At 40.6% G+C, this 15,233-nt stretch overlaps 1 protein-coding gene across 1 annotated transcript; it reads left to right on the forward strand.

The window, feature by feature from the left end:
• Positions 1-462: 462 nt before the first annotated feature.
• Positions 463-10,674, forward strand: ARPC5 (actin related protein 2/3 complex subunit 5). Its single transcript, XM_060091150.1, has 4 exons — positions 463-831; positions 3,208-3,280; positions 5,707-5,883; positions 9,294-10,674. The coding sequence occupies exons 1-4, from the start codon at positions 689-691 to the stop codon at positions 9,354-9,356; spliced, it is 456 nt and encodes a 151-aa protein (XP_059947133.1). The 5' UTR covers positions 463-688; the 3' UTR covers positions 9,357-10,674.
• The last annotated feature ends 4,559 nt before the right edge of the window (positions 10,675-15,233 follow it).

Genomic DNA, 15,233 nt, shown 5'->3' on the forward strand with positions numbered 1-15,233 from the left:
AAGCGATGCCTCTGACAACTAGAACGATGCTGGGCGGCTGGGCGTGCATCACTCCGCCTCATACTCCTGCCAACCGCAGGGGACTTGGTCCGGCAACCAGTCCATTCCACCTCACAGGCAAGTCCGTGCCAGCCGGACCTTACGCAGGACCCCGATGACAGGTCCTTGACGGCGGTGGCTGCAGCAAAGCCAAGGCCACCCGCCCCCAGTGCCCATCGCAGCCAACCTAAGACCCTCTAGACTGGACCGCAGAGAAGCGTTTCTATGGAAACCCCCTAGCGATCACGTGACGCACTAGGAGGACCAATCGCCTCTCACCTCTGCCCGCGGCACCGCTTTCTGCCCTCCCTCCTGCCCCGCCCCCTCCCGCCCCCGCCTCCTTCGCCCCGCCCCGCCCCTTTCTTGCAGAGAGTCCGCACCTGCGCACTGCGTCCAGCGCGCTCCCTCCCTGGTGCGCTCCCCTTGGAGGAGAGCAGGGGTGGCGTAGGAGGCTCAAGAAGAGCGTGAGCCTGAGGAGGAAGGAGCTCGGCCAGCGCGCAGGCCCAGAACCACCCGAGCCGCGGCTGCCCGCGACGCCTCTGAGCGGAAGAGGGAAGTGAAGGCGCCAGTCTGCGGGTTCCAGCTGGGCTGGGCTTGTTAAGGTAGAGGCAGCACCGAGAGGAGGCCTTGGCCACCGATCCGGATCGGGATGTCGAAGAACACGGTGTCGTCGGCCCGGTTCCGGAAGGTGGACGTGGATGAGTATGACGAGAACAAGTTCGTGGACGAGGAAGACGGGGGCGACGGGCAGGCCGGGCCCGACGAGGGCGAGGTGGACTCCTGCCTGCGGCAATATCCTTCTGTTCGCCGGCCTCCCCATCCCACCCAACCCAGCCCCTCTTCCGGGCCCCCGCTACGGGCAGGGCGTGAGGGCGGCGGGCCCCGGCCGGGGACCGGGTTCGGAGCTGCCCCCAGCACCCCTGTCTCTTTGGGTCCCCGGTTCTGAGAGGGCAGGGGGCTGTCCCATTTCTACCGAGTCGCCCCGAGACCCCAGGGTCCCGCCCTCGGAAAGTTGCCCTTCCGGGCGCGCTGTCCACGCCCCCGATTCCTCAGGTTGCTCCCGGTTCAGGCACTACAGATGGAGGAACAAGTTCTCGCCTCCCGGGAACCCGCGGTGCCGGCCGCGCCCTCGCGGCGCTGGTGCTGGCCAGTCGGGCTGTTGCGGGGCGCTGAAGTTGTCCTCCCAGAAACGTATTTACCGGAGTCTCATTATCACCCATGTCTGATTGGGAGGAACGGGCATCTTTCTTCAGTGATGTTCTTTTAATTGTGGTGGTAGTTTTGTTTTGGCCCCGTTAGGATAGTTTACTTCATGCCGGGAGAGATGGGGTGATTTGCAGAATTGAGCCCCCTCTGTCCGTGGCCTTTTTTTTTTTTTCATAAGAGGGATTTGGCAAAATATAGATTGCACAGAATTTGTTAACCGGGGGAAAGGGAGTGAGTACAAAACCACCAAAACTGCCCAGAAGGAAGCTGGGAGCCTTTCACCTGCTAAGCAAAGGACAATAGAAAGAAAACGCGGAATGCACGTAGAGAATCCCTGGAAATATTTAAAATAAACCCCAGTGAATAAAATAGAAGGCGAATCATTTGTACAAAACAGAATCATTTTGTAATGCTGGAATCGTTTCCATTTAGTTAAAATGTGGCTGTCAGTTTCTGGTTGTTGTTTTTGCATATTTAAATATTCATTACTTTGAGGACGCATTTGCATCAGATCTCTTTTAGTAAAATGTAAATGTTGCAATAACCAAAGCTGTAGTTTTAGAGATTCTCAATTACTGAATTCACTCATTTCTAATTATTCTTGGGTGTATTCATAAGGTTAGGAAGCCTTGTTAGACTCTTTCCTCATCAGTGTCCTATTAAATTAAATGGGGAAATGTATGAGTGAAAATATTTGGTAGCAGCCATAGCTGGTCTTAGAAGTGCCTAAAATACAGCATTAGACATTTATCAACATACAGATGTTTCTTTGGTTTCCATGACTTTCCCAATCAGCTGTTGCTGTTTTGCATTATTTAAATACTTAAATGTTTGAGGTCTTATAAATGAGCCAATCTGCAAAAGGCATGCTTCTCTAGAAATCCATTAAGCCTTGAAAATAACAGCCTACCACCAACCATAGTTTTTTTTGGTCAGACCTTTTTCTTCAGAACATAAGTGGTGACGATTATTCTGTGTAAAAACATTCTTGGTGATGCATAAATGATGTTTTCTGAGACAACTTATTTTAGGTGACATGTGATGACTCTTAAATGACTGCTGTATCCATATAGTGAATCTTCTTTTTAATCAATTCATCTTAAACTATAAAGATATTGTCTCTTCTACTCTTGTTACAAGAAGAGACAAGCCCTGTTCAGGCACTACAGATGGAGGAACAAGTGAACTCTGTGTGGTTTTCCTTTTAGGGAAATGCCTGTACGTTCTGACGGTCTAATTGGCCTTCTGTTTCTCATACTTGCTAACTCACTGGTGCTTTCAAAGTGAGACTGAATTTAATAGGTGTGGCCTAAGACAGTTTGAATGATATCTATGAAATATGAGAGAAAATATCCAAAACAGAAAAATTAAGCTGCCACCTAAGGGTCATTGAATTATTATTTCTTCTATAATGCCTCTTTTCATCAACATTGAGAGATTGCTAATGTATATCATTCAGATTGCTAGAGTAATCTGCCAGCACTTTCTACCAGCATTTCAGTTAATATAGAATATAATTCTAGTTAAAGTTTGGTCTTTATTTTTCCAGTTAGAATCACATAAAAAGATGTATTTTGGTTGAGGATAGGCTATTTCATTTTGGTGCCTAATAATTCTGATATATATTTTAGAATATTAAAAAATATCACTCTGGATAATGTTTGCATATATGTCTTACTGGAGAATGAAAGGTTATCAAGGTGTTCAGTTACTAATTAGAACAAAGGATGAAACAGTTTTTGCTTTATTTTTTTAAAATTGAGTGTTCTCTTTTGCTTTCAGTATTTTACCTATGATGAACATCCTTGAAACCAACATGTTGAATTTTCCAGTATTGAACATAGCAATCATACTAATTTTTCTTTCTATGCATAACGTCAACTCTTCAGAACCAGTGGTTCCTGGGAGTTACAGTGCTTTCCTGAAGACTGCCCGTTTTGCTATCCCCTTAACCTCCATCACAGGAAACATGACAGCTGCCCTACAGGCAGCTCTGAAAAACCCCCCTATCAACACCAAGAGCCAGGCAGTGAAGGTGAGTCACAGACAACACGCGCTCTCTGCTGATATCTTAGCATTCCTACCAAAATCCTCTGAAGTGTCACACAATCAACAAATATTTTAACTATTTACTATCTTTTTTTTTTTTTTTTTTTTTTTTTTTTTTTTTGCTGTACGCGGGCCTCTCACTGCTGTGGCCTCTCCCGTTGCGGAGCACAGGCTCCGGACACACAGGCTCCGCGGCCATGGCTCGCGGGCCCAGCCGCTCCACGGCATGTGGGATCTTCCGGGATCGGGGCACGAACCCGTGTCCCCTGCATCGGCAGGCGGACTCTCAACCACTGCGCCACCAGGGAAGCCCTATTTACTATCTTTGACATAGAAGAGCTTACAATGTAATTTGATAGGTAGAAAATTTATATAAGAAAAAATAGCACTCTAACATTGAGTTGTGATAATCCTGCATGGTAGACACACTAAGTTCAAACATTGGAGAGATCTGTGTGTTTTTAGAGGAGGCCACTCAGGTTGAATTTAAGCAAAGGCTTGAAGAATAAAACTTTCACAAAATAAAGAGTTTCTACTTGCTTTTTAAAGATGTTTTTAAAATTCTACCATTTTCATAGAATTAAATTCTAATATTTAATTCTGTTAAATATTATAGAAAACTCAGAAATGTGGGAGAATAAAAAAATACTCATCCATAATCCCACCGCTGACCCATAGTTGACTTTTTGGTGTTGCTATATGCTTATAGACTGTTTCTATGAGTGTTTTTTTTTAATGAAAATGGAATTTTATAACCTGCTTTCTCAACTGTATAGCAGCATACATGAATGTCTTTACTTGGCAATAAGTTTGTTTCTGCAATATCTTTTTTAATGGCTGCCTATAGATAATGCTGCAGTTTAGTTATATATAATCTTGTCATATATTTAGATAATTGACCTTTTTTTCTGTCATAAACAGTACTGAAATGAACAATTTTTGGTAAATTCTTAATTGTTTCCTTTGAATAAATTTCTAGAAGTGAATGGCTGGATTTTAGACTGCACATTTTCTTAAGGCTTTGGTACATATGGTATTGCCAAATTGCCCTTCAGAAAAGTTGTATAATTAAATTCCCTGTAACAGTCTTTCAGTAATTCTTAAGAACCTATTTACTTATTTATTGTTTAAAATGAAGCCCAGAGCATTGACCCCACTGTCCGTAGGTATTCATACATCCTAGGAGCCCCAAGAATCTCCTTAGTTGAATATTAGTAAGTAATAACTTAGGTAAATGCATAATAATTATCTAGGCCACATAATCTTTTATAAGGGGAAATATTTCCTTGGTTTTTAAAAGTGAGTAATGTCATTGAAATTTCAGTTTACCACCTTCTGCTTTTATATGGGTAGTTTTTTATCATAGCTTTGGATGGGAGATTATAGCTCTGGGTACAAGGATATTTTTCTAAATAGGGTAATTGCATAGTCTTTAAACTGAAGATAACAACAGGTGGTAGAAACATACTGTAAAATCTGACCAGTTGGAATGCTGAAGGTATCACTTTGTGTTGAATAGAAAGAGAAACGTTGAAAGGGGAAATGAAGTGTTCCCTGTGCTTGGCTTGAAGGGTAAAAAAATAACTTTGCTGTTAGAGCAGCCTTTTATCAAATAAAAAAGATCATTATGAATGAAGATCACTATATCTATAGTCAAGTGACTATAGATATGAAACAAAACAAGTTTTAAAAACTTAAATTTTTGTTTATTAATAACTTATTTCTGAAGGATGGTTGATGGTAGAACTGCAATTTAGTTTCCTCTTTTTTTGTTTTGTATTTTTTTTAAGATCAAGAAGTGAAATGTATTGATTTAATAAATTGATAACTTATCACATCTGTCTGTAAGCAAATCCTTTCCGCTCTACCCTCAAATATATCAAGAATCTGCCCACTTCTGACCACCTCCGCTGCTACCATGCTAGCCAAAACCGGCCTGTCTTATTGCAGTAACTTCCAAACTGGTCTCCCTGCTTCGTGGTCTGCCTTGTCCTCCAACCCCACTGCCCCCGGCTTAGTCTCAACATGGCAGCCAACTGGTCCTGTTAAAGTGTAAGTCAGATTATATCCCTGTTCTTCTCAGAACCTCCCGGCATCTTCTCTCTGACAGGAAGCCGAAGTCCTCACAAGGGCCTGCAGGGCTTACGTGCTCTGTCTTCCCACTACCTATCTGACTTCCTGTCCTCCACTCTGCTCCAGCCACCTTGGGTCTTCTTGCTATTCCTTGAACACTGAACACACACTAACAGCAGTTATTCTTTTCTCTGTCTGAAATACTTTCCTCAAGTACGCCACAAGTTTCCTCTTTCCTTCAGGTCTTTACTCAGATGTCACATTCTCAGTGTGGCCTTTCTAAAACTGTAACCCCACACACAAAAATGAGTCTAAATGATGTTACTTATTTACCCTCAGGATCGAGCAGGCAGCATTGTCTTGAAGGTGCTCATCTCTTTTAAAGCTAATGATATTGAAAAGGCAGTTCAATCCCTGGACAAGAATGGTGTGGATCTCCTAATGAAGTATATTTATAAAGGCTTTGAGAGCCCCTCTGACAATAGCAGTGCTATGTTATTGCAGTGGCATGAAAAGGTAAGTTATGAATTATACACTTATATGACTGGTTCCTTTGTAATAGAGAATAACAATGACAGCCTCTCACCTAAATAACTATTTTGACTTTTTGGTTATACATCTTTGCTATTACAAATAAATGCATGAAAATGAAAGTTTAGATTTATGCTTACTAGCCTTGGTCTTAAAAGATGCTGATATGCAACACTTAAGTTTATTCAGTAATGATTATTCTTTATTAAGCACAATCTTGAACTTTGAACTAAATCAAAACTTTGAAAAGAAAATAAAATCAAGAATTCTTTAACAATGGCCAAAAGGTGGAAACAACCCAAGTGCCCATCAACAGATGAACAGATAAAATGTGACACATACATACAATGGTATATTATTTGACCAAAAAAAAGGAAGTTCTGATACATGTTACAGCATGAATGAACCATGAAAACATTATGCAAAGTGAAATATGCCAGACACAAAAGGACAAATACTGTGTGATTCCACTTAAATGAAATATCTAGAATAGACAAATTCATAGAGACCAGAAGTAGATTAGAGATTACCAGGGGCTGGGGAGAAGGGAGAATAGAGAGTTATTGCTTAATGGGTACAGAGTTTCTATTTGGAGAGCTGAAAAAGTATTGTAAATAGATAGCAGTGATGGCTGTACAATATTTTGAATGTAATTAATGCCACTGAATTTTACATTTAAAGATGGCTAATGTGGCAAATTTTATGTTATATTTTACCACAGTTTAAAAAAATGAAATCGGAGGTGGGATCAAGAATTCTTACTTTTTTTTTTTCTCTTTTCATGCATTTTGTTTTGCAATGTAAGCAGATGCTGGTATACTATCCGCCCCCCACCCCCCCCAAAAAATGGCTAAGGGGAATTTTTAGCTTCAGGTAAAAAGTTGGTAAGGTAATCTTTAATACCCAACTCTTATATTATATTGGTATAGATATAAGCAGTGTAACATTCAAATAGAACCAACCAGAGGTAAGGTATATATTCGCTAACATCTTACAGTTACCAAAACTCAGTTTTTCAGAAGCTATTATCTCAGTATCTGAGTAAAAACACACATGTAAGGTATGAATAGGTAGTAAAACTTGCTGTTTTACCTGGATCAAGTCACTTTATTCCTCATACACTGTCAAATATAAAGAGCTAACATTTATGGATAGGATTATCATACCTCCCAGTTTTCCCAAGACAGCCCCACTTTATGCCTGTTGTCCCCAACATAATTATGAATAGTTCCCTTTTACTCTACAGTGTATCAGTTTGGAGAATAATTGATATAGTCATCCTATTCATGGAATACTTTTTATTCACCAGCTGCCGTACTTTTAGTTTATGTTTCATGTGATCCTTACAACAGCCCTATGAGATATATAAATATCTTTATCATCCTCAATTTACAGATGAAGAGCCAGCATTAAAACCTATCAGCCTAGTTTCAGGATCATAGCAAACATTGACTGAGCAGTTACTGTATTCTAAGCACTTTTTAAATATTAACTCATTTAATCCTCCTAAAAATGCTAGGACGGAATGCTTGCTGTTCCCCTTTTGTAGACTGGAAAACTGAGGCATGTGTTAAGTCTTCATTTCTTCCTAACAGTCACCAGTTTTTGACAGTCTTACCTCCTACATACTTCTCAGATCATCCACTCAACCATCTCTAACATTTTGTTGCTATAGTTTCCTAAACTGGTCTCTTGGCTACCAGTTTTGCCTCCCTCAAATCTGTTCTCCCCCCAGTTGCCAGAATGCTTGTCTCTAACTTCCAAATCTACCCTTGTGAATCACCTGCAGAATCAAGTCCAAGTTCCCAGGTCAAGCCTCATCTTCCATGTTGTTCTTCCCCTTATGCTCCAGCAGTAAGCATAGTAATGTGTTTTCCCTGAACACACCATAATGTTTCACACCTCTATGCCTTTGCTCATGATTTTCTCTCTGCCCCAGTGCCTCTTTACCCTTTATGTCAGTCTGTCACCTACTTATCCATTTAATGTATCGTTTTCTCCAGGAAGCCTTCCCTCACCATTTCACATTCCTCTATGCCCTCAGGTTGGGTATATGCCCCTCTTTGTGCTTTTATAGCACCCAAAGCATAGCTCTGTCATTTCATGTATTATATTATATTTAAATGATCTGTTTATATGTCTGTCCCTTCTCAGTAGCTCGAATGCTGTATTTGTTCACTTTTGTACCCCCAGCATCTAGCACAGTACCCAGTACACAAAGGTATTCAGTAAGTGTTTCCGACCACAAGTAAACCAGAGCTTCAAATTCCTAATTCTTAGTCATAACTTCCCATTTTCCAAGCAAACTCAAAGTTCCTAAGTTCTTAGCTATTAAATAGTATTTTCTTAGCTTGCAAAAAGAAAAATCTGACAAACTGACTAGTCTAAACGGAACTTAAAATGGTTGATCCCAGTTTGAATTTCTTCCTGACACTGCTGAGAGCAGAGCGAATGTCCTAAATTTATATTTGAGCACCTGTTTGCGGCAAAAACATCATGCTGCAGATCTTTTAAGAACATATTATTATTTGAAAACAACACTAGAATGTAAACTAGGATCTCACTAGAATGTAAGCACCTGAGGGCAGGGACTCTGAAGGTTTTTTTTTTTTTAATTACTATATCCCCATTGCTAAGAACAGTGCCTGGCCCATAATAGGTGCTTAAGAAATACTTGTGAAAATGAGTGAATCCAAAATCAATTGCTGCACACATTCTCCCTTTAAGAAAAATGTTTTTGGAAGCAACCTAAGGGTCCATCGTCAGATGAATGGATAAAGATGATGTGGCACATGTATACAATGGAATTTTACTCAGCCATAAAAGGAAACGAAATTGAGTTATTTGTAGCAAGGTGGATGGACCTAGAGACTGTCATACAGAGTGAAGTAAGTCAGAAAGAGAAAAACAAATACCGTATGCTAACACATATATATGAAATCTAAAAAAAAAAAAAAAAAAAAGGTTCTGAAGAACCTAGGGGCAGGACAGGAATAAAGACTCAGACATAGAGAATGGACTTGAGGACACAGGGAGGGGGAAGGGTGAGCTGGGACAAAGTGAGAGAGTGGCATGGACATATATATACTACCAAATGTAAAACAGATAGCTAGTGGGAAGCAGCCGCATAGCACAGGGAGATCAGCTCTGTGCTTTGTGACCACCTAGAGGGGTGGGATAGGGAGGGTGGGAGGGAGACTCAAGAGGGAGGAGATATGGGGATATATGTATACATATAGCTGATTCACTTTGTTATACAGCAGAAACTAACCATTGTAAAGCAATTATACTCCAATAAAGATGTTAAAAAAATAAAAGAAGAAAAAATGTTTTGCTTGGTGTGAGAATTGAGCCTTTATGATTCTGCCAATATTGACACTTTGGTTTGTGTTTAGGCACTTGCTGCTGGAGGAGTGGGGTCCATTGTTCGAGTCTTGACGGCAAGGAAAACCGTGTAGTCCGGCGGGAACGGATATCTCCCATGGGGTGGGAGTTGCTGGTACAAAGACCAAAACAACCAAATGCCACCACTGCCCTTTGGGTAGCATCTGTTTCTCTCAGCTTTGCCTTCTTGTTTCCTTTTCATATCTATAAAGAAGAAAATTACATATCAGTTTTTCTTTAATGTAATTGGGATAAAGTAGAAGAAATGTTTCAACAGGACTGTCTCATTCTCTCAAAGTGATTTCAGTGATGTGTATACCAGTCTGTACATAGCGTAATTTACATTCAAGTTTAATTGTGCAATTGTTAACCCCTATTGGCTGGTGTGGGGGGTTTTCTTGTTGTTTGGTTTTTGGGAGCGGTTTTTTGGTTTTGTTTTGAATAGTAGTGAGAAATTTAATCAGAATTTGAGGCCGGTTTCCTAACTCATTGCTAGCCAGGAAATGATCTTTATAAAAAATTTTTGAGAGACTGGCAGCTATTAACATTGCAAAACTGGACTGTACTTCCCTTATTTAAATGAAATGTGTTTCTGGAACAAGTGGTGGCTGAACACCACAACCAAGTTCCAACTCTGTTTCTGCTTGCCTCCAGATTATGTGAGTTTAAGTACGCTTCTTCCTCTCAGCATCCAGTAATCATGGCCTCTTGATTTTTTGTGGTCACCCAGGGTACAGAGCAAGGAATCTTGCTCTACACAAATGTATCTGTAAAATGCCAGACCCTGTTTGGCATGAGCATAAAACTTTTTTTTTTTCTAATAATATGGCCCTATTTGGGGAAACTACTCCAAATCAGGAAGGATGTGGAAACTATGATGTAGTTGAAACTCTGGGCAGCCTCTGAATGAAATGCTATTTTCTTTTATAGTAGCTGCCTTCGACATTATGAGGTATATAACTAGTATTTAATATGTCCTATAAATGTCTTCAGTGTTTTTCAGGGTAATTATTGGGATCTCAAAGGATTTGGTTAGGATCCAAACACATACACGTTCTGTATTTTAGCTCAGTGTTTTTTTAAAAAAGAAAATGCCACACATCAAAAAGTGTTCCCTTTGTTGGACAAACCAAATCGGTTCTCAAAAAATGACCGGTGCTTATGAAAAAGTAATTATTCAGTAGCTCTAAAACAAGTCACCTGAATGCTTATGACCATGAGGGAAATCAGACCGTATCTCGTATTTACAATAGACACCCGTGTCATAATCACCGACTTGGGTGAAAACTGGTGCAGAAATTCTGTAACCTCTTTGCCGTTTTTGATACCTGCTTTTTGTTCTGTTTTGTAAAAATGATAAACTTCAGAAAATAAAATGTCAGTGTTGAGTAATTTATTTTTCTCTTACTTTAATACTTATGAATGCATAGTTAATGAAGAAGAAAGAGTTCCTGTTTTCCCACCAGGTTATTATACTCTTTGGCAACGAATTTTGTGTAGAAGGTTTATAAAACGACTTCATTCAAATATAAGGTAGCAGAGGAGAAGAGAGAGTCGTTAACAAATATTAACAATGAAGCCTCTGCAGTGACTCCGTAGCCCTCTGGATGTCCGCTGAACACCTGTAGTGTCCCTGCTCAGAGACCTAGGCTAGATTGTGCAGATTAGTCCAGCAGCTGCAGTCGTTTATGCCCAGCTTCGGAATTCTTTCTTACACCTCACATCTACCGTCCTTACCTACTCAAGGCAACCTCTGATTGCCTTCCCACTGCTCCTGGCTAGATTCCCCCTTTAAAGCTTTAGAAACTTGCAGGCAATTCAGAGGGCTATGAGTAAGAAAAGCTGAGCTATAGGTATTAGAGGTGGCCAAATAGGTATAACATAACCACATACAAACTTTAAAATGAAAACAAGTGATATTGCAGTACTTTTTCATAAAATCCTTCTTAACATCACTTTCATGACTATAGTGTTGGGGAAGGTTCCGGAGTTCCATATTTTATAGTCACAGGAATGGGTGTATTAGAAATTTGCCAACAGCTTTACTCAACGGAGGTAATTAAAATACGTAACAGAACAGCACAGGGGCTGAGTCAGAATGGACACCAGCTGGAAACAAGTGGCTCAACTGATGCATCTTGGCTAAATGTCAGCCCAGGTGATACTAACTGTGATACAGCACCATCGTGGTGGAGAGAGGGGGTATAGTCAGCATGAATTGTGGAAAAAAGATGTAAATGCTAAGGGACACTCTGGGCACCCATTCCCTTCTACTTGAATCTCAGTGGTTTGTTTTTAACTATTTCTGTGCGTTTTGTTTTTGCCACTTTTAAAGGGGAAAAAATGGCACGCGTACCCTTTGTTGGTCATTCAATAACTACCGTTTAGGTAACTGTTATCGAATGTCATACTTGATACTTGATAGTAAGTATGATGATGTGTTACAGCATTCCATCAACACACAGGTGAAATTCATCTGTAGATGGGACAAATTAACTGAATATTTTTTAAGCATGAGCTGTGTTCCCCATGATCACAAAGGACATAGTGGAAAAGTAACGTTGATCTTGCTCACAAGTTGCTTTCAGCCTAATTGCGAAGTAATTAGTATTTGTAAGTGCAGTTAATCAGTGTTGAGGGAGTAGCGAGGTCAGGGTGGACTGGAGTAAACTGAGACAGATCAGTCAGAACTAGGTCGTGCACAGGCAGAAGGGGCAGGTCCAACTGAAATGGACAGAGTAGAAGAGAAAGTCGAAGTAGGTTTAATTGTCACTGTCTATGGTTTTAATGTTTTTAACAAAGTTATAGACAGTGAAATTTATTAAGAGGATTAGGTTGTGGTAAAGTATCTCCAAGGGACATTCAAGAAAGTCATGAGCTTTTTGATAAAAATTTTTAGCTGAAATAGACATTGATGGTCACTGAGTCTCACCCCTTTTACAGTAGTAAAAGAATGGGAAATTTATATTTTATAAGAAAGAAAGTAATAAAGAGCTTCACTTATAAAAAATGGATATGAATAATTTTATCCTTTAAGTATTTTTGATCATTTCTTAAAACATCAGTTATGTTTAGTGTTCATTTAAAAGTAGTCTGAAACATTGAAACAATATCAGGAGTCCTGCATAGGTCCATGTGGCCCAGAGTTACCCAAGCTTATGAAATGTATGAAATATAACACAAATAGATATAACACAAATAGCAGGAAACCAAAGGCGTAGTACCCGCAGCGTGTGGTAGTAATGATGGCTTTTAATTTCCGAAGCAAGATTCTGAGTGAGAGTAGGTGGGCTAAAACACAAAAGCCACCCTTTATTGAGTACTTAACTATGTGTCAGTCCCATCATACTTTATCTTCAGAACTGAAGCTTAGAGAATATATATAAGACACAGTTTGCAGGAAATGAATTCCAACTCACATCTGCCTGACTCCAAGGTTGTACCACCCTTGTTTCTCAACTCTGGTGCTTGGGGAACACAGGTGTTTGCAGGACAGATGAGCATTGGGCTTTCTCTAGGAATCTCTAATCTTGATGCTTGGGCGTTAATCTTGAGAGGTAAAATCCACTCCGGAGCCCTTAAATGAAGCAAAAGTTGACAAGCAGAGAAGTCAAAAGAAAGATTTGGAGAAGTGCTGCTACACTAGAGGCATACTCTGCAGCACACAAAGTGTAGCGTTGCTATTTTTATATCATGAGTTTTGCTTGCCTTTTGATGATTACTAAAGTGTAAGGTACAGGCCAATACCCAAAACATACATAACTCCACTAGAAAAAAGTGTTTGAGGGTTGGGTTTCTCAAAGCATGCAGTTTCTCTTGTGTCTTGCGCTTTACCCAGTATTTTTAATAGGTTCCTCTTTTCCATGTTTTCATAGATGATGTCTTTTAACTAATGAAGTTCTGTTTTCATTAGTTTTGTCATAATTCCATTTAGCAAGAACCAGAGCTGCAATCTCTCATTTCATTAGCCAAGTTAAAGAGTTTATTGGTCATAAACTAAAAATTATTTGCTTAATTGATCCTAGGAATCACTTTTGCCACCTTCAATATAATTGCCTGGTGTTCCATTTTGGAGGTACCCCAAATTGGAAGCTTATTTCTGTCCACGCTTCTGGAGTGCCCTCACATTCCAGTTTCAAAGCCAGTTGAAGATTAGTTTTGAGGGGAAATCCTGGGAAATGGGAAATTCCTGAGATAACTCTGGGTGTGAGGAAATCAGGATCAAAATCACAGACTGCATGGGTAAGGAACCAACCCACCATTCACCAGGCACCAACCCAACAGCAAATATTTGACTGTGTTCCTCATGCATGGCGCCATCACATGTTGGCCAGCCTTGAGTTGGGTTTAGATAAATTCTAACCTGCTGTTGTCTTCCTCCACCCTTCCCACTTCTTGTTTCCATTTGCCTTGTATCCTTTCCTTTCCCTAATTCTTTTCTTCTTTATTTTTCTCTTTCTTCAGTCCCTGCCTCTACTGCCTTCCTTCCCTCTCTTTCCTCTCTCTACCCTCCTGCCTCATTTTTCCAATTAGTTTATCTTACGCTCATGCTCAGGCACTCAGAATAATTTCTACTAATTAAATATGTGGCTCTCAGGCAGATTAAGTAATGCCCTCCCACAATTCCCCAAATGACTCAAAATATTTGAAATGCTTATTTCTAAACTGCAAAAATGCTGATTTTTATTTCCATAGATTGCTTTGGCCAGCAATTGAGCAAATAACCCGAAATCTAGGACCAATTTTTTTTTTTTTTTTTTTCTTTTTTTTGCGGTATGTGGGCCCCTCACTGTCGTGGCCTCTCCCGTTGCGGAGCACAGGCTCCGGACGCACAGGCCCAGCGGCCATGGCTCACGGGCCCAGCCGCTCCGCGGCATATGGGATCCTCCCAGACCGGGGCACGAACCCGCATCCCCTGCATCGGCAGGCGGACTCTCAACCACTGCGCCACCAGGGAGGCCCGAGGACCAATTTTTAAATACGTTATTTTCCCTTTTGATTTACGAATAACTTAACCTTATAGACAAAAAGAGCACAAAAGAGCACCAAAGTGATTGGGAATGGGAAGGTAAGCCCAATTAAGAAACAAATTAAATGAGCTCAGAACATTTTAGAAACGAGTGCTCTAAAAGAAGACTTCTTTTGTCCGTATTCCTGCCATGGATTTTTGCCCCCCGGCCTCTCCACCTCAGCCCAACATCACTGACAGAATAGGTGAAAACCCCAGCACTAAAATGTTCTGTGTACTAAAATGCAGGCGCTTCTTATACCAGGCAGTCAAGCTACAGAAGCCTGGGACGCACAGAAATACAGCATCTCATCGGCCTCAAGGTGGTGCTACTTCCCCACATTGATGAACCACAAGCACCAGAGGACTCAGAGTTGACGCTTGCATTTCCGTTGTCCTTCATCATTTATGTTACTTGTATGTTTAAAGAGAATAAACATAAAGTATCTATGTTTTCATCTCTTTCACTACGAGACAGTTGCCTAAAGGCCGGATACATGAAATACAAATTGAATGGTATGTGACTCACCTACTGAATTCCATAGTCCAGCTTTCTAAGACAACACATTTTCCAGCCGAGCATTTAGCTAATGTTCCCCAGGACACCCTCTTTACCTTCCTATGAGTCTTCCAGAAGACTCTGTGGCCTTCCTGGGGTCATAGTAGCCATGTCTTACTCATTCTCCACAATCCCTTGACATAGTTGATGCTCAGCAGATATCTGTTAGTTGCATAATATTGATTGAGCCAAATCATCTGACTAAGATATCTCCAAGTTCTATGGACAGGTCCTAGGATGCCTGAATAGGAGAACATATTAGAAGCAAAAATTTGAGAGCTATGCAGAGAGTAAAATCCTCCTTAGGTTCAAATAGCCTAGATCCAATCAAGTTTAGTCACAAATTCAATTCACTTCAATGTGGACATTTAGGCAGAAAATTTA

The sequence above is a fragment of the Mesoplodon densirostris genome, chromosome 2, assembly GCF_025265405.1.
Source record: "Mesoplodon densirostris isolate mMesDen1 chromosome 2, mMesDen1 primary haplotype, whole genome shotgun sequence".
NCBI classification, from domain to species: Eukaryota; Metazoa; Chordata; class Mammalia; order Artiodactyla; family Ziphiidae; genus Mesoplodon; species Mesoplodon densirostris.